Source organism: Rattus norvegicus, chromosome 2 (genome assembly GCF_036323735.1).
Source record: "Rattus norvegicus strain BN/NHsdMcwi chromosome 2, GRCr8, whole genome shotgun sequence".
NCBI lineage: Eukaryota > Metazoa > Chordata > Mammalia > Rodentia > Muridae > Rattus > Rattus norvegicus.
Window position 1 is genome coordinate 213,567,340 of NC_086020.1, and position 20,304 is coordinate 213,587,643.

At 38.6% G+C, this 20,304-nt stretch overlaps 1 protein-coding gene across 2 annotated transcripts in view; it reads left to right on the plus strand.

Moving 5' to 3' along the window:
* The window catches only part of Pde5a (phosphodiesterase 5A), a 144,817-nt gene that overhangs the window by 24,518 nt on the left and 99,995 nt on the right, over nucleotides 1–20,304 (plus strand). For both annotated transcript variants that reach the window (XM_006233260.5, NM_133584.1), the window contains 2 exon segments: nucleotides 1,231–1,819; nucleotides 17,987–18,076. In XM_006233260.5, the coding sequence (XP_006233322.1) occupies nucleotides 1,231–1,819; nucleotides 17,987–18,076 (679 nt within the window).

Genomic DNA, 20,304 nt, shown 5'->3' on the forward strand with positions numbered 1-20,304 from the left:
TTCTATAGTCCAGGGTGTGTGTGTGCTTTTTGGTTAGATCATACAGTCCTAGAAGGTCTTGGGATGTGATCCCTTGCCACAGCAACCATGTTATTGGATTAAAATCCCTCTTCATAGAATGCATTCTTGTGATATTTTGGCAAGGAATGTGGCTACCTTCTACCCTTGTTCTACAAATTTGCCTGAGGAAAATTGAAAAGTTTTAATTTTCTTGGTGGTGGAGATTTCAAGATACCTTAGTGTTGACTCTGTCCTATGGTTATTAGTAATCACTCTTATGCAGGTCTGCAGTGAAAAAGAACAAATAGGGCAAAAAAAAAAAAAACAAAAAAACCAAACCAAACAAACAAAATAAAATAAAAGAAAAAAGAAAAAAAAAGAAAATAAAGAAGTAGAAAATGTCCAGTTTGAAGAGAAAAATAACACCAGGAAATTTAATGTTGGAGCCAAAGATTTTTCGGAAGGAGTTGAGTAAAATTAAAGAAAGACTTGATTTCTACTAAAAGGTAGAAAAAAGGGAGAAGGGCCCTCAGTGCAAGACCCTAACAGCTAAGCTCCTCAGGAATTTTCTGTTCCTTAAAGAACACAGCAAAGTAAAGCTGCTGCAAATAACTCAAGGTCTGGGACATGGCAATTACACAGTCCCAGTTTCTACAAACATTATTTGTTAGTGCACAAACTATTGCTAAAGTCAGCCAAGTTTTTCTTTGTAGGTGTCATGCTGTGTATAGCCAGCTATCAGATGGAATTAGGAGGCTGCTTGTTTTTGCTATAGCAGATACTATTTTTTTTTTATTAACTTGAGTATTTCTTATATAGATTTCGAGTGTTATTCCCTTTCCCGGTTTCCGGGCAAAAATCCCCCTCCCCCCTCCCCTTCCTTGTGGGTGTTCCCCTCCCAACCCTCCCCCCATTACCACCCTCCCCCCAACAATCTAGTTCACTGGGGGTTCAGTCTTGGCAGGACCCAGGGCTTCCCCTTCCACTGGTGCTCTTACTAGGATATTCATTGCTGCCTATGTGTATAGCAGATACTATTACAGTCAAATACCCTTGTATTTTCTTTGTTACATGGAAAATGAATTTTATCTTAGAGAAAGAAATTGCTATCCACAGACATCCATATATATTAATATTCCAGAAAGATTGGAGAATGACTTATAACTATACATTGACAAGGTTTTTGGCAGTTTTAAAGGACAGTACCCTTTTCCATGTTTTGTTTTGCAGAGACATGGTCAATGCATGGTTTTCAGAGAGAGTTCACAACATTCCTGTGTGCAAGGAAGGCATCCGGGCCCACACCGAGTCCTGCTCTTGCTCTCTGCCTCAAAGTCCTCATGCAGATAATACCACCCCTGGAGCACCAGCCAGAAAAATCTCTGCCTCTGAATTTGACCGACCTCTTAGACCCATTGTTGTCAAGGATTCTGAGGGAACCGTGAGCTTTCTCTCTGACTCAGGAAAAAAGGAACAGATGCCACTAACCTCTCCAAGATTTGATAGTGATGAAGGGGACCAGTGCTCAAGACTCTTGGAACTAGTAAAAGATATTTCCAGTCATTTGGATGTCACAGCCTTGTGTCACAAAATTTTCTTGCATATCCATGGACTTATCTCTGCTGATCGCTATTCCCTGTTCCTTGTCTGTGAGGACAGCTCTAAAGACAAATTTCTCGTCAGTCGCCTCTTTGATGTTGCTGAAGGTTCAACACTGGAGGAAGCTTCAAATAACTGTATCCGTTTAGAATGGAACAAAGGCATTGTGGGACATGTGGCAGCTTTTGGAGAGCCCTTGAACATCAAAGATGCCTATGAGGTAAGTAGGGAACAACGGGAAGAAAAGTATGGTTAGAACATTAAGCAAAGCTTGTGAATGAATGGTGGGAATGTGGGAAATTGAGATGCATTTGCATAGTTATTGAAAACTGGAATGTAGCCAGGGCTCTAGCTCAGTGGTGGACTGCTTGTGTGCAAGAACTTGGATTGACTCTCTAGTCCTCAGAGGGTTGAGGAGATTTTAAAAAAATAACAAACAAAAAAGTGAAGAATGTAGGATAGGAACATTGCTAGTTTGTCTATGCCAGTTTTTCTTCCCTAGTACTTTAGTCAAGGGCAGAGCCCAAGGGAAGTGTTTTCTTTTTCCATTAAATAAAATGTGAGCAAATCCTTCTCATATTTGTAATATGATGTTTATATATAATGTACCTAGCTATCTCTATATGAGCTTTGCGATTTTAAACTGAGATTCTAAAATGATAGATCTGAATAAATCCTGTGAAAATAAGTAAACAAACTTGTCTTTTTTCTCAGATGGTACACTTGGGGGCTGCAAAATACTTGCAGTTAGGTCATGACAGAATTCTGATAGAACTGGATGTCTCAACTTTTAATACTAAAATATTATTTGCAAAGATATTAGGAAGCTTTATGTCCTTATAACCCTGACTTTGGAAATATTGTCAATAATTACTCTCATTTATTTGTTTTCTTTAAATTTGTATAGCTTGCCCCTAGTTTTTTGTAATGAACTTATAAATAAAAATATCATGCACATATCATTAACATAGTCACTCAGACAAATACTTGGCAAGTCCTAAACTCTATGTATCTAGTGAATACATATTATTTTGGTAGAATGGACATTCTGAAGCTTAGGTTTTATATTTCAACTATCATTTTTTTGCATTTATCCACTATAAATTTGTGTTATATCCTTTACCTAAATTCTGTCCTTCTTTATCACTAATATTTCTTCTTCTCTGTAACTGTTCCCACATGCATATTTGTTTAGATATATAATATATATGTTATAGGCTAGGATTCACATATGAGGGAGAATATGTGGTTCCCCCCATTTCATAGATTGGGTGACCTTGCAAAATATTTTGCATTTTATGTCTATTCATTTTCCTAAAAAGTTTTTATTTCAGTTTTCAATAGAGCCAAATAATATCTTATGTATTTACCAGATTGTTATTATTTTTTTAACTGTTGATGGGCTCCTAGGTTGGTTCTATTTCCTTGCAATAGTTAATAAGCAACAATAAACCTAGTATACAAATATACTCCATGGTAGTATGGTGTATGGAGTTCTATGGGTCTGTGCCCAGGAGCGAAATAACCAGGTCATGTGATAGTTCTATTTTTTCAATTTTTTGGGGGGAACCTCCAAGCTGATTTTAATAATGACTAATAATGTATATCCACCAACAATGAGTAATAGTCCTCTTCTACACATTCTAGCATTTGTTATCAGATTTCTTTTCTTTCCTTCTTTCTTTCTCTTTCTTTTATTTCTTTTTTTGTAAAAAGATTTATAAGAAGTTCATCTTATGTGGATGAGTATTTTATCTGTATGGATATACGCACACTGTGTGCATTCTTCATGCTTGTGGAGGCCAAAAGAGGATGTTAGATCCTTTGGAATTAGAGATACTAGCTATGTGGATGCTCGTAAAAAGGGCAGCAAGTGCTCACTTCTGCTGAGCCTCCTCTCCAGTTTCTCTCACCAGATCTCTTAATGACAGCCATTCTCAAAGAGTGAGGTGATACCTCAAAGTATTTTAAATTTGCATTTCTCTAAAAACTAGAGATATTGAACACTTTAAAATAGTTATTGTCGGGGGCTGGGGATTTAGCTCAGTGGTAGAGCGCTTACCTAGGAAGCACAAGGCCCTGGGTTCGGTCCCCAGCTCCGAAAAAAAGAACCAAAAAAAAAAAAAACCAAAAAATAAAATAGTTATTGTCCATTTGTTCCTCCTTTTTTGGGGGGGCGGTAGGCAACTAACTATTCCTGTTGCATTCATGAGCTCAATTCTTAATTGATAGTTCCTTTTCCTCCCTATTAAATTTTTTCAGTTCTCCATACATTTTGGCTATTAGCCCCTCAACTGAAGCATAGCTGATAAAGATTTTCTCCCAGTGTGCTCTGCTGGTAGCTTCCTTAGCTGTGCAGAAATGTTAGCTTCACCTTGACCCATCTGTTGATATGTGAGGCTAGATCCCGTGCCAATTCCGTTCAGAAAGCTCTTTCCTACCACAGTAATTTGGAGAGTATCCCTTTATTCCTTTTATTTTGTCTCATAGCTTCAGCATTTTAGGCTTTTTGTTTGTTTCTTTATTTTGTTTATCCAGTCAGGATTTATCTGCGTAGCCCAAGCTGTCTTGGAAGTCATTCTTTAGACCAGGCTGTCCTGGAATTAAGAGATCCGCCTGCCTCTGCTTCTCAAATGCTGGGATTAAAGGGGTCTGCCACCACCCCCTGACTGAATTTCAGTTTGTAAATTAGTTTCTTTGATCCATTTTAGATTGATCTATGTACAAGGTTAAAGATAGGAATCTAGTTTTATCCTTTTACAAGAGGATATCCAGTTTTGCTTCCATTGTTGAAGAGGCTTTCTCAATGTATGCTTTTGCCTCCTTTGTCAAAGATTATGTTGGCATGGCTTTGTCAGCTATGTCTGGGTTCTCGATCCTATCCCTTGGTCCATCTGCTTGTTCTTATGTCAATAGCAGACAGTGTTCACCTCTGTGGCCTCACAGTGTATTTGAGGTGAGATATTTCCAGTTACATTTTTGCTCCTTAGGATTGCTTTGGCTGTTCATGGTCTTTTTGGTGGTTTCATATAAATTCTTGGATAGTTCTTCCCCGATCTGTGAAGTGTGACATCAGGATTTTGAAGGATACGGAGTTAAATGTATAGATTAGTTTTGATAGTAGGGTCATTTTCACATCAATTCTGCCAGTCCAAGGGTACGGACAGTCTTTCTGTCTTCTAGATGTAGGCATTTTTTGGTAGATTCTGTAGTCTTTCAAGTGTAGGTTCATGTTATCTGTTAATAAGGGTCATGTGACTTCTGCCTTTCTTGTTTTCATCCCTATGCTACCTTTCTCTTGTCTAATTGCTAAGACTTCAAGGAAATAGTAAGGAAGAGAGGGGAGAGTGGGTATCCTATCTCAATCCTCATTTTAGAGGAAATTTATTCAGTTTTTCTCCATTTAACTTAAGAATGACTATAGATTTGTTGTATATAACTTTGTTTTCTTGAGGAATCCTAACATCTCGAGTATGAAGGCAAGTTGAACTTTATTGAATGCTTTCTCAGGATCAGTCAAGACAATAATATAGTTTCTGTCCTTAAGTATTTTATTTTTATGTGTGTAATTTATGTATTTACTTTTGTTCAATCAATCTTGACTTTCAGAGATAAGACCCACTTGGCCATGGTCATGATCATTTTAATAAGTTTTTTAGTTCGATTTGCAAATATTTTGTTGAGTTTTGCATGTGTTCAGCAGAGACATTGTTCTCTAGTTTTCTGTCTGTCTGTCTGTCTGTCTGTCTGTCTGTCTATCTATCTATCTATCTATCTATCTATCTATCTATCTATCTATCTATCTATCCTTCTTTCTTTTTTTTTCTCTTTTCTTTTTTTCGGAGCTGGGGACCGATCCCAGGGTCTTGTGCTTGCTAGGCAAGCGCTCTACCACTGAGCTAAATCCCCAACCCCTCCTTCTTTCTTTTTTTATCATGTCTTTACCTGGTTTTGATGCCATGATAGTATTGGCTTCACTGAATGAAGTAATTTCTTGTATTGTTTAGTTTCCAAGTGTCTGTAGTTTTTATACTTTGCCTTGTTGCTTTTTACTTTAATTATACTGTGATCTGATAGGATGAAAGAGATTACCATGTTTTTTATTACTTGTTGATACTTGATTTTTATACTATGATATGATTGATTTTAGAGAAAGTTTCATACGCTGCTGAAAAAACGTGTATTTTTCTATCTGTTGGGTGGAATAGTGTATATATAAATATATATGCAAATATATGTTACTTCTAGTTGATTGGTAGGTAGTATGTTTTAGCTGAAAAGTTCTTTGTTTGCTTTTAATATGGAAGACTTCTAAAAATGAGAGTTTCAAAGTTCCCCGCTATTATGTTTCCAAGATTTTATGTCCTTTTATGCTTTATAATGTTTGTTTTATGAAATTAGAACCTCCAGTATTGGTGCATGCATGTTTAGAAATCTTGATAAATTATTCCCTGTATTAATATATAGTGTCCCATTTTAATCTCTTCTAACTGGTTTTGATTTGGCATTTACTTTAAAATAAGGATAGCTAAGTCTCCCCATTTTTGTTTTCCATTTACTTAGTAGTTTGTTCTTTATATTTTGATATTAGCTTTTGAGTATCTTTGCTCACTAATTGTGTTTCTTATATAGAAAATATATATTTGTTTCTCATTTTTTATCCATTTCATTAGTCTGCATTTTTAAATTGCGAGTTTAGGCCATTTATATTTAAAGTTATTGTAGAAAAGGGTTTGCTATTATCTATGAATTTGCTAAGTGCTTTTCTGTTTTGCTGTGACGCTGGCATTTCCTTTCTTTCTCCATTAGTTCTGAGGGTTTGCTAAGGTTCTTTTTCAGAGTCTATTTTGTCTTTCTGTTCTTTTCATGGAGTGTTTCCTTTAATGCATTCTTCTAAAGGACACTATCTTTCTTCTTCCTTCATGTAAAGTATTGCAAGAAGAATTTCCTTCAGTGTTGGCTTGGTATTACCTTAATCCCATTTTTTTGCCATCAATTTTGAAAAATAACTTTGCTGGGTATTGCATTTTTGATTTACAGTTATTTGCTTTCAGAACTTGAAATATTTAACTCCACACTATTCTAATTTTTATGGTTTCTAAAAATTCTGGGGTTAATTCTGATTTTTTTCTGCCTTTTTGTGTGACTGATATTTTTCCTCATACTGGTTTTAGGATTCTTTCTTTAGTTTTTATTTTTATATCCTAAATATTATGTTCATTTCATTTGTAGTTGTATATCTCTTCAGTTTAGCTGTCCATTTCTTTAAGTTTGCTGCTAACATTTCACTATAAATAGTCTATTCTATTTAATTTCATCTTTGCTTCTTCGGCACTATGAGTATTCAGGTTTAGACTCTAGAATGTATCCCAGGATTCTTTAAATTGTGTGTGTGTGTGTGTGTGTGTGTGTGTGTGTGTGTGTGTGTGTGTTTGCCTTATTGTCTTGACTTTGTCTACATTCTTGAAATTCATTTTTCTTCAGTCTGTTCTGTTAATGGTGTTGCCTGTTGTGTTATTTATTTGTTCATATCCTTCATTTCAAGTATTTATATTTAGTCCTTTTTCAGTGTTTCAGTCTCCTTCCTGAAACTTTCGCTATTTGGACTTTTCACCTCACTTTACTGTTTTATTCACTTTGGAGACTGCCTTGTTGAGTCATTAGATTTCATTAATTCATCCATCTGTTTTAATCTTCTATATGGTTATTATGTTTTGAAATAAGACTGAATTCTTTCTCAGCTATTTCATCTCTGCATTGTTGGATTCTCTAATGGGGAGTTGGTCAGTTGGGGGTCGGTTGGGGGGTCAGTTCGGGGGGTTGGTGGGCTGTGGGTGGTCATTGTAGCATTTGCTTTGCAGTGTCTGCTCATCTCTTGGATTGAGTTTGTCTTTCAGTTATTCTCTCCCATAGGAAGGAATCTATGTGAATGTTTTGTTCTGTGTGGGATATTTACATAAACTACAGCTATAGGATTGGTGAAACTTGGTGATGATCCGTCAGATGAAGACTCTGTGGTGATACTGTGTCACCTATGTGCCAACAGCACCATGTTCACACTGAACCCCAAAGCAACCAGATGCAGTAAAACTTCGGTCACCTCTTTAATATTGCGAACTTCCTGAGGCAGATACTCATTGTAGTCTTTCTAGTATGTGGAGGCTGTCGTTTGAGTCATAGGCACAAAGTAACCCCGACTACAGCAGAATAGTCTCTTGGTCCTTTGGGGACTACTGGAACCCCAATGTCAAAATCCCACACCCACAATGAACTCAGATACCACTAAAGTCGAGCTTCTGTCTCTCAGGGGAGCCTGAGCTCTCTGGAGCTGAAGCTTTGTCCTTGCATTGGACCTGGAGGCCTCGGAGCTAGAAGTTTGGTCACATGGTGCTTGCAGGTCCCAGAGGCCTTTTTTTCCTTTTAAACAAATAAACTTATGCCTATGTTCTTTTTAAATGGAAATTTTGGCTCTGAGGTATTTTATGAAAAGTTTTGATAGTTCTACATTTATTACAGCTATGCACAGCTTTTTTTTTTAAAAATTTGCTTTCAAATTTTCCTTTTAAAATTCATTATATTTGTTAAGGTTGTAGTTATTTATTTTAGATGTATGTGTGTTTTGCCTACATCTACATCTACATCTCTGTCTATATCTATGTGTACTGTGTACATGTAGGCCATTAGATCCCCTGGAACAGGAATTATAGGCAGTTGTTAGCCTCTGTGTGGGTGCTGGGAATCTGATCTGGATCCTCTGGAGGAGCAGTCAGTGCTCTTAACCAGGGATCTATCTCTACAATGCCTTAAAGTGAATTATAATTCTTTTTCTATTAGATATATTTCTTTATTTACATTTCAAATGTTATTTCCTTTCCCAGTTTCCTGTCCATAAGTCCCCATCCCCTTCCCCTCCCCCATACAGGTGTTCCCCCCTCCCATCCACCCCTTTTACCACCCTCCCCTTCTGACATCCCACTGCACTGAGGGTCCAACCTTGGCAGGACCAAGGACTTCCCCTTCCACTGTTGCCCAAACATGGCTATTCTCTGCTACATATGCAGTTGGAGCCCTGGGTCAGTCCATAATGTAGTAAAAATGGCCATTTTGCCAAAAGCAATCTACAGATTCAATGCAATCCCTATCAAAATTCCAACTCAATTATTTATAGAGATAGAAAGAGCAATTTGTAAATTCATCTGGAATAACAAAAAAAAAAAAACAAAAAACAAAAAAAACCAACAACAACAAAAAAACCAAACCCAGGATAGCTAAAGCTATGCTCAACAATAAAAGAACTTCTGGGGAAATCACCATCCCTGACTTCAAGCAGTATTACAGAGCAATAGTCATAAAAACTGTATGGTATTGGTACAGAGACAGGGAGATAGACCAGTGGAACAGAATTGAAGACCCAGAAATGAACCCACACACCTATGGTCACTTGATCTTTGACAAAGGAGCCAAAACCATCCAATGGAAGAAAGATATCAACAAATGGTGCTGGTTCAACTGGAGGTCAGCATGTAGAAGAATGCAAATCTATTCATTCTTATCACCCTGTACAAAGCTTAAGTCCAAGTGGATCAGGGACCTCCACATCAAACCAGATACACTCAAACTGATAGAAGAAAAAATGGGGAAGCATCTCGAACACATGGGCACTGGAGAAAATTTCCTGAACAAAACACCAATGGCTTATGCTCTAAGATCAAGAATTGACAAATGGAACCTCATAAAACTGCAAAGCTTCTGTAAGGCAAAGGACACTGTGGTTAGGGCAAAACGGCAACCAACAGATTGGGAAAAGATCTTTACCAATCCTACATCTGATAGAGGGCTAATATCCAAAATATATAAAGAACTCAAGAAGTTAGACTCCAGAGAGCCAAATAACCCTATTAAAAGTGGGGTACAGAGCTAAACCAAACATTCTTACCTGAGGAATATCAAATGTCCAAAAAGCACCTAAAGAAATGTTCAACATCCTTAGTCATCAGGGAAATGCAAATCAAAACAACCCTGAGATTCCACCTCACGTCAGTCAAAATGGCTAAGGTCAAAAACTCAGGTGACAGCAGATGCTGGCGAGGATGTGGAGAAAGAGGAACACTCCTCCATTGTTGGTGGGATTGCAAGCTGGTACAACCACTCTGGAAATCAGTCTGGAGGTTCCTCAAAAAAGAGAATTATAATTCTTAAGCAAAACGTCTTAACTGGGTAAAGTGCTACTTTGCTTCATGATGAGGAAGCTTACAGTGGCTGGCAGTTGTTCTAGCTCTGTGCTAGAACACACAGTGTGGCCCAGCTCACTCCTGTGGTCCTGTTGCCTGTTTTAGTGCCTGGTAGATAGGAGTTAATAACATTCATTGCATTACAATTATGTTAGCTATAATAGGTAACTAGAATTTCTAGCATAAATATCAGATCTCAAACTGGTCATATATGTCAAGAAAGTGTAGTCAGGATTGGGTATGACATCCAGTGAGGAAGATGGGGAAAGGTTTTTTTTTTTTTTTTTTTGAGAAAGAAATACTTAGATAGGCCCTGTAAAGTATGTAGGATTTGACTTGGATGTGGGCCTGGTGAGATCTAACAGTAGAGAGAATTGTAAAGGAGAGTCAGGGAAATCGGATTGTGGACTGCAAGTGTCAAAGTCTGAGCAGACGTTAAGGAACAGTGGGCACACAGCCAGGAAACTGCCGAACTCTTGATGGGGAATGTATCAGAGCGTCAGAACTAAAGGAGGAATTAAGGAAGTTTTGAAAGGCGATGAGAATGTCTTAAATTGTGTTTTACAAAGATGAATTATCATCTTTGTGAGTCATAACACATACTAGAAAATCTAGAAGCTGGGAGGGAGGATAGATTATTTTAACACTTTACTAGCAAGTGGGTCTTCGAACCTTACTTTGAACTGATGGATCAAAAGAAAGGAGTGGAGTTCCCAGTGGCAGCAGGATCTGCTGAGCTTGGCAGCTGGTAGGAGGTGGAATCAGAAACGAGTGGAGTTTTGGAAAGGGGTAGATGAATAATGATGCCCAGGGGTATCAGCGGCAGGGATGTGGTAAGCTAATTAGATACTTTAACTCCAAAGATACCCCATCCCACCCCCACATTCCCACCCCTACCCACCCCCAACTTGTTGTATATAAACAACTGTTTTTAATTTTTGAAATGTGGTCTCCAGGAGCTATTCCCCAACCTCTCCGAGCGCTGTGGGTGACATCACATGGTAACTGACCCAGAGAACCAGGAACCACAATTCTCTATTGCTGCCAAGTTTGCAGGTCCACTCCCTCCCATTGTAGGTGACAGCTGGGTCTGTAGTTTTCAGAGGCACCACAGTCCCCAAAACTGTAGGACCATAAATACCTTTAGCTTTGTCAAGAAATCTGTCACCTGTCCTGTGGTCTTGCATGTTTCCATCCTGTGAACCGATTGTATTTTACTTAATATACTTCCCATGTTTAAAGTTTGGCAGTGTGGTTTTGCCTTGTAGTTAATAGCGATTTAATTCTTAGGACACCTTATTAAGTCTATAACAATGTTTCCTTACCTTCTTATTGATGAATGTTTTAATATTATCTTATTATTGATAAATACACCACACTGAAGAAGTTTCCCCAAGTAGGAAGTCTTAAGACCACATCAGTCCAGGACAATCAGCTCCTCTCATTTGCATGAATCCTAGGGTGAAGGCTCTTAGCTTTGGATTTCTCCTGCTCTTCACCTTGGTACCCTCCCTCCATGTTTATGGTGGCCTTGCAGATTTTCATGTCCATTAATTCCACTATGAGTGCTTCAAGTGTAACTGGATACTAAAAATGCTGTCCCGGAACCTTTTGTAAAAGCCGTCAGCTATGAACATACGTTTGGATGCTTCCTGAGTCTGACTCCTTTAATAATGCGCTAGTAAAAATGTGTTTTGTTTCTTAAGGATATTTGGCACTCTAAAGGTTATGATGCAGCGGAAACACAAGAGGTGACCATGAACTCTTATAGTTCTTGTACAGACACTGAGAGCAAATCTTAGATTTTCATGGACACTTTAGTTGTGAGAAATTATCAACATTGAGTCGCTATTTAAAAATTCACCACAGAAAATTATATAAAATAACAAAAACTTGAAAATACTGCAAAAACTAACAGATTGGCATGTTTCCAGCTTAAGTCAATGTCCTCAGCTTAGTCCAGTGATTCTGTTGGGCTATGAATAGCACCAATCAATGAGAGGATTAGCTGGTGGGAGAGGTTTAAACACTGACTGATGTGGTCTTATGACTTCCTAGTTGGGGAAACTTCTTCAGTGTGGTATATTTATCAATAGTAAGATAATTAAAACATTTATCAACAAGAAGGTAAGGAAACATTATTATGTGTAGGTTAGAGACTTAATAAGCTGTGTTATCATAATAACAAAACATCCAGTACCTACACAAGGCCATCTTGAACTGGTCTACTTTCTAAAGAAGTTTTTTTGGTTTTTGGGGTTTTCTTTGAAATTTTATTTATTAGATATTTTTCTTTATTTACATTTCAAATATTATTTCCTTTCCTGGTTTCCTGTCCATAAGCCCCCCATACAGGTGTTTCCCCCCCATACACCTTCCCTTTGCCCCACAACATTCCCCTGCACTGGGGGTCCAACCTTGGCAAGACCAAGGGCTTCCCTTTCCACTGGTGCCCCAACAAAGCTATTAAAGAAGGTTTTTGTATTATGCTGCCTATGTTACAAGGTTTTATAGTGTTAAAACTCCTGCCTCTCTCCTGAATTGACTTGAATGCAAACCTCGGGTTCTGCTTCTGCATGGCAGCCACTCCGTGTGGACCTGGATTTCGGTAGAGCGTGGATGGTGTTGAGGAGGAGTCATGCCACCATTTATGAGACTGTCATCACATCACTGTCCTAACTGCCTCCTCCAGCCTTTGCTTCGCCCTTCCCTTTCCCTCTTTTCCAGAGGAACAAACCAACTTCTCTCATTCTGTGGTCCCCGGTCTCTACTGAAGGACTCATCGAGTTCCTTTCTTAAAGGACTATGAAGTCTCTCTGGTGGATTCCTAATGAGTACAGTTATTTCCAAAATAAATATTAGAAAAGGAAAGAGCACCAGCAGATGCTTCACTTTAGATAAATCATGGGCCCTCGCGGTGTTGCCGTGCCCCCAGGGAGCACAGGCTGGGAACTGCTGTGTCTCTGTCTGGTCATGCTCAGTGCTCTAAATTTAGGCATCATCTTTAAAATGCCATTCTTGAAGAAAATGAGCCTTACTTGGCAATTCTTTTGCACTTTTGTTTTTGTTTTCTCTCATTTTTGTTTTGAATTCACAGATCAGTATAAGATACAGCCACATGGGTTTTTGGCTCTCCATTTGCCCTTCCTGCTTTTCCTGCTTTTTTTTTAATCATGCTTTTTTTTTTTTTTTTTGCCCTTCTTCCCCTACCTCATGTAAGTCCCAATACATTGTATATAAAATTAAATAAGTTGCAGATATATTTTTGCTAAATATTTCATTGTGGTTTTTAGTGTGTGTGTGTGTGTGTGTGTGTGTGTGTGTGTGTGTGTGTGTGTGTTGCACTTGTGGAAAGTCAGGGAACAATTTGTGGGCGTCAGTTCTCCAACCATGTGAGCCCCAAGGATTGAATTCAAGTTTCCAGGCTTAGCAATAGGAACCTTTGTCCACCAAATCATCTCACTGGACCTTTCATTTGGCCTCTTCCGGAAGGACATACGATAAATGAACAAATTCGGAAAATCTGACAGCGATACAATGTGTACAAAATATCTCACAATCTATGCTCCATTTTTTTCAGTTATCCTGTTAAATATCCCTTGCACAGTTATCTTTCTTTCCAATCAGGATGCAATTCTAGATCAAAGTTGGCATAGAGTTGTGGTGCCTCCTTCCACGTTTATCTGTCTTGATGTAGATATTTCTAAAGAGTACGGGGCAGTTGTTTTTAGACTGTCTTTCTTGGATAGACCGAAGCCAGGCTTTTATGGCAAGAATCCCATAGATGTTTAATCTTGAGACCTTGTTTGTTTTTTTCCAAACAACTAACTCTCAATTCTCCAGTGGGAGGTGGAAATTTACATTCTTGTTTAATTCTAAAACTACTGGAGGCACAAAACCTACATGTTAAGGTGTCAGCCCCACCCAGATGCTCTGTCTCCCAACACCAGCCTCAAATGGGATGCCATACTTCCTTCACATTGTCACAGTGAGAGTTCTTGAACCTTGTCACATTCAGTCATTTGATCAGATGATCAACAGTTCTCAGCAAGGCTGACTCAAAAGTTAAACCTTTTGTTAAAACTCAGAAACAGTCTGAAGGGAACACAGGCCCTGAGAAATGGGGGAGGGAGAAAACTCCCAACCCCTGTGTGGTGCTTGGTTACCCCAGCATAGATCTAAGGTTAGCCTAGAAGTTCCATTCACCCGATATCCTGTTTGTATTGTAATTTTTGTGTGTAGACACAAAGTCTACTGCTTTGAATAAATGGTTGAGTTAAATCTTTTTTATAAACTGAATTTGTAATTCCCACATTCATTAACAGAATTATTACAAAAGATAAATTTTTATTTTCTACCTTTGATTTAGTATTACATAAAATAATTCACTAATTGTAAATTTTTATTTCTTTAATCATCACCATCAACATCTTTCCACTCTTCTTAGATACAGCAAAGTCTAAAGATAAAAATGTCTAGATCTGCAAAGCTAAAATAAGAACTATTTTACTAGAAACATTTAGCGAACACTTCCTGTGTATCTGAGTAAAACCTAGGGCATATTTGCTAGAAAACAAAAGAATGTAGTGTTTGTAATGTAAAATATTTATACTAATTTATCTTTTCCTTTGAAGTTATCTTTAAAGCCAACTTCAGTGCTGTCCTCTTGAGAAAATTGGCCTCATTTCTGACCCCATTTGGTGGAATCTGGTGTAATTACCTCCTTCATTCACAGCTGTGGCTTTGCACAACTTTGGACCAATTTAAAGAAAAAAAATAGAAATGACCTTCAAAAGATGAGGGCTTTCCTGAGTGAATCTTCCGTAGTCCTGAGGGGAATTTCAAATGCAGCTTTTAGAGCAAGGAGACTGTTATTAGGTAGAGGACAGAGCTCACTCGGGTCGGACCATTTAGAGGGAGTGTTTCCATTCTAACCTGACCATCCATGTTTAGACATGACCTTTCTTTTCTGAGATTGGGGATTACAATGGTACAAATGACCACATCTGATAACAATAGTGTCATTCATTATGATTCTCCCAATTAGTATCTTTTTATTATAATTTTATTTTTCTTGGATATTTTATGTATTTACTTTTCAAATGTCATCCCCCTTTCCTCCTCTCCCATACCCCCTCCCCCTGCTTCTGTGAGGGCGCTCCCATTCCCACCCACCCACTCCAACCTCAACACCCTGACATTACCCTACATTGGGGGAAATGAGTCTTCACAAGACCAAGGGCTCTCCTCCCATTGATGCTGGGCAATGCCATCCTCTGCCACATATGTGGCTGGAGCCATGGGTCCCTCCATGTGTACTCACTCATTGGTTGGTGGTTTAGTCCCTGGGAGCTATGGTGTGGTCTGGTTGGATGATATTGTTGTTCTTCTTATAGTGTCGCAAACCCCTTCAGCTTCTTCAGTCTTTTCTCTAACTCCTCCATTGGGGTCCCCTTGTTCAGTCCAATGGTTAGCTGCAACCATCCTCATCTGTATCAGTAGGACTGTGACAGAGCCTCTCAGGAGACACCCATATCTGGCTCCTGTCAGCAAGCACTTCTTGAAATCAGCAATAGTGACTGGGTTTGGTGGCAGCATATGGGATGGATCCCCAAGTTGGGCAGTCTCCGCATGACCTTTTCTTCAGTCCCTGCTTCACTCTTTGTCCCTGTATTTCCTCCCATGAGTATTTTGTTCTCTCTTCTAAGAAGGACTGGAGCGTCCACATTTTGGTCTTTCTTCTTCTTGGGCTTCATATGATCTGTGATTTTTTTCTTAGATATTCCAAACTTTTGGGCTAATGTCCACTTCTCAGTGAGTGGCTACTATTTGTGTTCTTTTGTGACTGAGTTAACTCACTCAGGATAATATTGTCTATTTCCATCCATTTGCTTAAGAATTTCATGTAGTCATTGTTTTTAGTAGCTAATATATACAAAGAACTCAAGAAGTTAGACTCTAGATAATCAAATAATCCTATTAAAAATGGGGTACAGAGCTAAATATAGAATTCTCAACTGAAGAATACTAAATGGCTGAAAAGCACCTAAAGAAATGTTCAACATCTTTAGTCATCAGGGAAATGCAAATCAAAACAACCCTGAGATTCCACCTCACACCAGTCAGAATGGCTAAGATCAAAAACTCAGGTGACAGCAGATGCTGGCGAGGATGTGGAGAAAGAGGAACACTCCTCCATTGTTGGTGGGATTGCAGACTGGTACAACCACTCTGGAAACTCATCTGGAGGTTCCTCAGAAAATTGGACATTGAACTACCTGAGGACCCAGCTATACCTCTCCTGGGCATATACCCAAAAGATGCTCCAACATATAACAAAGACACATGTTCCACTATGTTCATAGCAGCCTTATTTATAATAGCCAGAAGCTGGAAAGAACCCAGATGCCCTTCAACAGAGGAATGGATACAGAAAATGCGGTACATGTACACAATGAATTCTCCCAATTATTGATAGCTACCAGGTATGAAGAATACTTGGATGACGGATGAGAGAGCTTTTAAAAACTTTTACAGACTTCATAGCTCAGTTATAGATCTTGCTAATATAAAGGATGATGGGAAACTGCCTTAATTTGACCTACATTTAGAACTTTTACACTTTTTTACATATCCTTTGTGATTCTTAGATCTGCCTCCCTGTGTTTTAAAAAAGAACAAGTAAAGATGGGGCTGGAGAGATAGCTCGCCACCTGCTGCACACGCAGAAGACTGGGGTTTGTTCAGTTCCTATCAACCAGAGCAGAGAGTTTACAACTGTGCACGTACACACACATGCAAGTGTGCTCGCGCGCACACACACACACACACACGCTTACACACACACAGTTACACACACTTACACATACATACTTACACATACACACATGCAAATGCACACACATACTTACACACTCATACAATTAAAAGCAGTTTTTAATTGCAATGAGATTCAGGAACAAACAAAATCCTTCCTATCACCCAATAGAGAAGCATCAGCACTTTGGAGGGTCAAGGGAGGATCCATTTCTCCCTGCCGAGAACCTCCCCACCCTGAAGACTTCCCTTAGACTTTAAAACCAACAAAGATCAGTGACTTTGATGCAGAAAAGGATTTTAGGACTAACCCCTTAATGAAGCAGTGTTGAGATTTAAGAAAGCAATCTGTAAGTGAGCTTCAGTATATGGGTTAAGAGAAATAGAGGCACTCAGAAGAAACTAAGACATGCTCAAGAGTGGGCATGGATCACTCAAAGAAGAGTTGGGCTCATTTGTGTTTTAAACAGTCACAGAAAGGATTGGGGTGGGGCTTGAAATTACTATCTTTAAAGAGTTGCCAAGGACCCTCAATGAGGTCACTGAGTGGGTCCTGGGCAGCTTCAGGATTCAGCTGATAAGGTGAGAATCTAATCTACAGGCACATAGGAATGTATCTTTAGTATAAGCAAAGTTAACAGATTTCATATCCTGGGGAAAAGGTTTGAGGCCTTACCTAAATTCAGTCCTAGGTCATCATTGCTTTAACTTAAGACAGATGTATATGAAATGAATATTAATTCTATTCCAGCAACTTTTATGGAAAATGTCATTTGTGCTAAAATTGGAAATGTTCACTTGGCTGCCAGACTGTAGGATGAGGCTCTTCTTCTTTTCCATCTCCATAGTTTCCATATCTTATTCTCCTGCTTCAGAAGGACAGGGTGGACGTGTAGAACAATCTTTACAACAGACATTAAGCCATTTATTGGGAAGGTTTTAGAACAGGGCTGCTTTTCTGTGAGTGACACTGGCACTGGCAGAAGACAGATGGGGACAAATAATTTTTGTCAGACAGTCAAAGAGGCTACTTTTCCTCAACCATAAAACTTTCTAAATATTTTGTATGTCATTTATGTTTTAATTATTTTTAAAATCTTGTTTTGGGTTTGGAGTGCTTAGTTTTCATAAATACTGGGACCCCCCAAAGTAACCCTGAAACTCATCTCTGTCAGATGCTATGGGCTTACATGATTTATTGCCTTTCACAATGATAAAATCATTACTCAATAGTAACAAGGTAAGTCAAAGGTTAGATTTCTCTAATCTAATGCACAAGAAAAATCAAATCAATCTTTGTACAGGCCAACCAATAAATTGAATTTCTCTTTCCTTCCCAGGATCCCCGGTTCAATGCAGAAGTTGACCAAATTACAGGCTACAAGACACAAAGTATCCTTTGTATGCCAATTAAGAACCACAGGGAAGAGGTAAGCCAATTTTTCATTTTATATAAAGGGTCATTTAGAAATATTTTTTATTTTGAAAAACATCTTTTTTGCTCTGACATGTATGAAGTAATACTATACTGACACATTGTTTAATTTGAATATATAAATACTTCATATTCTGTTTGAGATTTTTTAACTGTAGTTATAATGTTGAATGCTAATTAGAGACTTTCCCATGGCTATTGGGAAATAAATTGTGTACATTTTATTTCCTATCTGTCCTCTGCAGTTGGAGTGTCTTATTCTATCTTATACATGTCATTATGGTATGATTCTAATGGACTTTAACATTGTATGTTATTGCCTAAATAATGCTTATTTCAGAAATGGTCCTCCGGTTGCTATCATTATTAGTCAATTTCTTTGGATTTATATTGCAATTTTGGGAAACAGGAATTGTAGCTAGTTTCAATGACCTAGGTTCAGATATAAAATTATATCAGGTAAGTGAAAATATTTTATATTTTACCTAGGTTTTGATAGTACTCAGTTTCCTCTTTATTTTATACTCCTATGGAAAAAAATAGTAAGTTGTCAATTAAACCAAATGTTTGAATTGCACATTCTCAAATCTGAATTCACATTATCGTCAACCAGGGGATTCTGAAAGATCACAAGTTGGGTGAGTCATGGTTTTCTAGATAAAGAGAGTCAATAGAATGCTTATAAATTCAGCTGAGATTTATTATGGGAGTTGGCCAATATACCTGAAGGTCATCATCTTCCTTCATTAACCCAGAGAACTATTTTAGTGGGTGGTGTAATTAAGGCTTAAAAACCTTGGGGGCTGCTGTGTAAGACCAAATCCAAATGCCTTAGGTCCTAGAGTTCTGGTCTACCTAGATCCTGAGTGGATTGGACAGTGCCCACTGTCACTGGTGGATCGAGACTCTTCTTCATGAGTCTGTTGATTTAGGTGCTATTCCTTCTTGAGACATCCTCACAGACATACTCAGAAATGGTTATACCTGTTGCCTGGGCTCACTAAAAGAGGAGGATGTATAAAATTAACCTTTAACCCAAGTACTATGGAATGTCTGTATTAACTGTTTTTCTGTTGCTATGATAAAACATCTTGACCAAGGACAACATAAGGAAGAAGTTTTATCTTGGTTTGTGTTACCGGGAGAGTCAGTCTACAATGATAAGAAAGGCATGGCAGTTTTCCACCAGAGTAGGAAGCTAAAGAATCACATCTTCACACTCAAGCACAAAGCAGAGAGAGTGGAAGTGGGGCAAAGCTTTCACCTCTCAGTGACTGTCTCTACTGACGTACTTAACCTTCCCGGATCCTCCACAAATAACACTACCAATTAGGGACTGAATGTTCAAATAGCTGAGCCTATGGGAGACATTTCTGATTCTAACTACCGCAAGATCCTCAGAGAATTCAAAAGCCACTGTAGGTTTCTATAAACTCTGTGCCTGTCTTAGCCTCAACTGCATAGCAGAGAATTGTCTGCATGGGCACTGAGACAGTGGAGTATAAACTCATGCCTTTCCTATGGTTTATCCTCATATTGAATTCATATCCAACAAGGGTCTAATGTCAACCACAGCTGTCTTCATTTTTAATAGCATCCCTTTGTTGTTGTAAAAATATAAAAAATAAAAAAGCTGTCTTTATCCCCCACTAGGTTGTCTTTTATCCCCACTCGGTCTGGCACTGCAGTGCCCCAAGATATCTGCTGGATATCTTAATTCTCAGTCAGCAAAGCGTCTCACCTGCTCTGCTCCATCCCATATCACACTGCCGAAGGCCTCTCTCTGAGCCTGGCAGCAGTCTCTCTACCTATCTAGTTCCCAAGGCAGGTTTCCATGCCAGAAACACATATCCCAACTCTGTGGCAGCCCAGACCAGCCACTGCACACTTTCTTACACTTAAATCTACACATGGAAGAACACACAACATAATAACCTTTGGCCCAATTGATAAGATATAATTGCCTACCTAAACATACAAAGCCCAATACACATCCATCCCTTAAAAACATTCGTAGCAACCTGTAAAGGTACAGCATGGAATCTTAACATCAGCCGCCATATTGTCCTGCTATGGCTTCTCTCCTTGTCCCTCCTGTCTCTACCTCCTTTCCATTCCAGTCTGCTCCTCTTCCTTCAAACTTTTCTCCTGCCCATCCTTCCTTCTCGTCCAATAACAGACCTCCTTCTATCTTGTACCTGCCTCACCCGTGACATCATCACA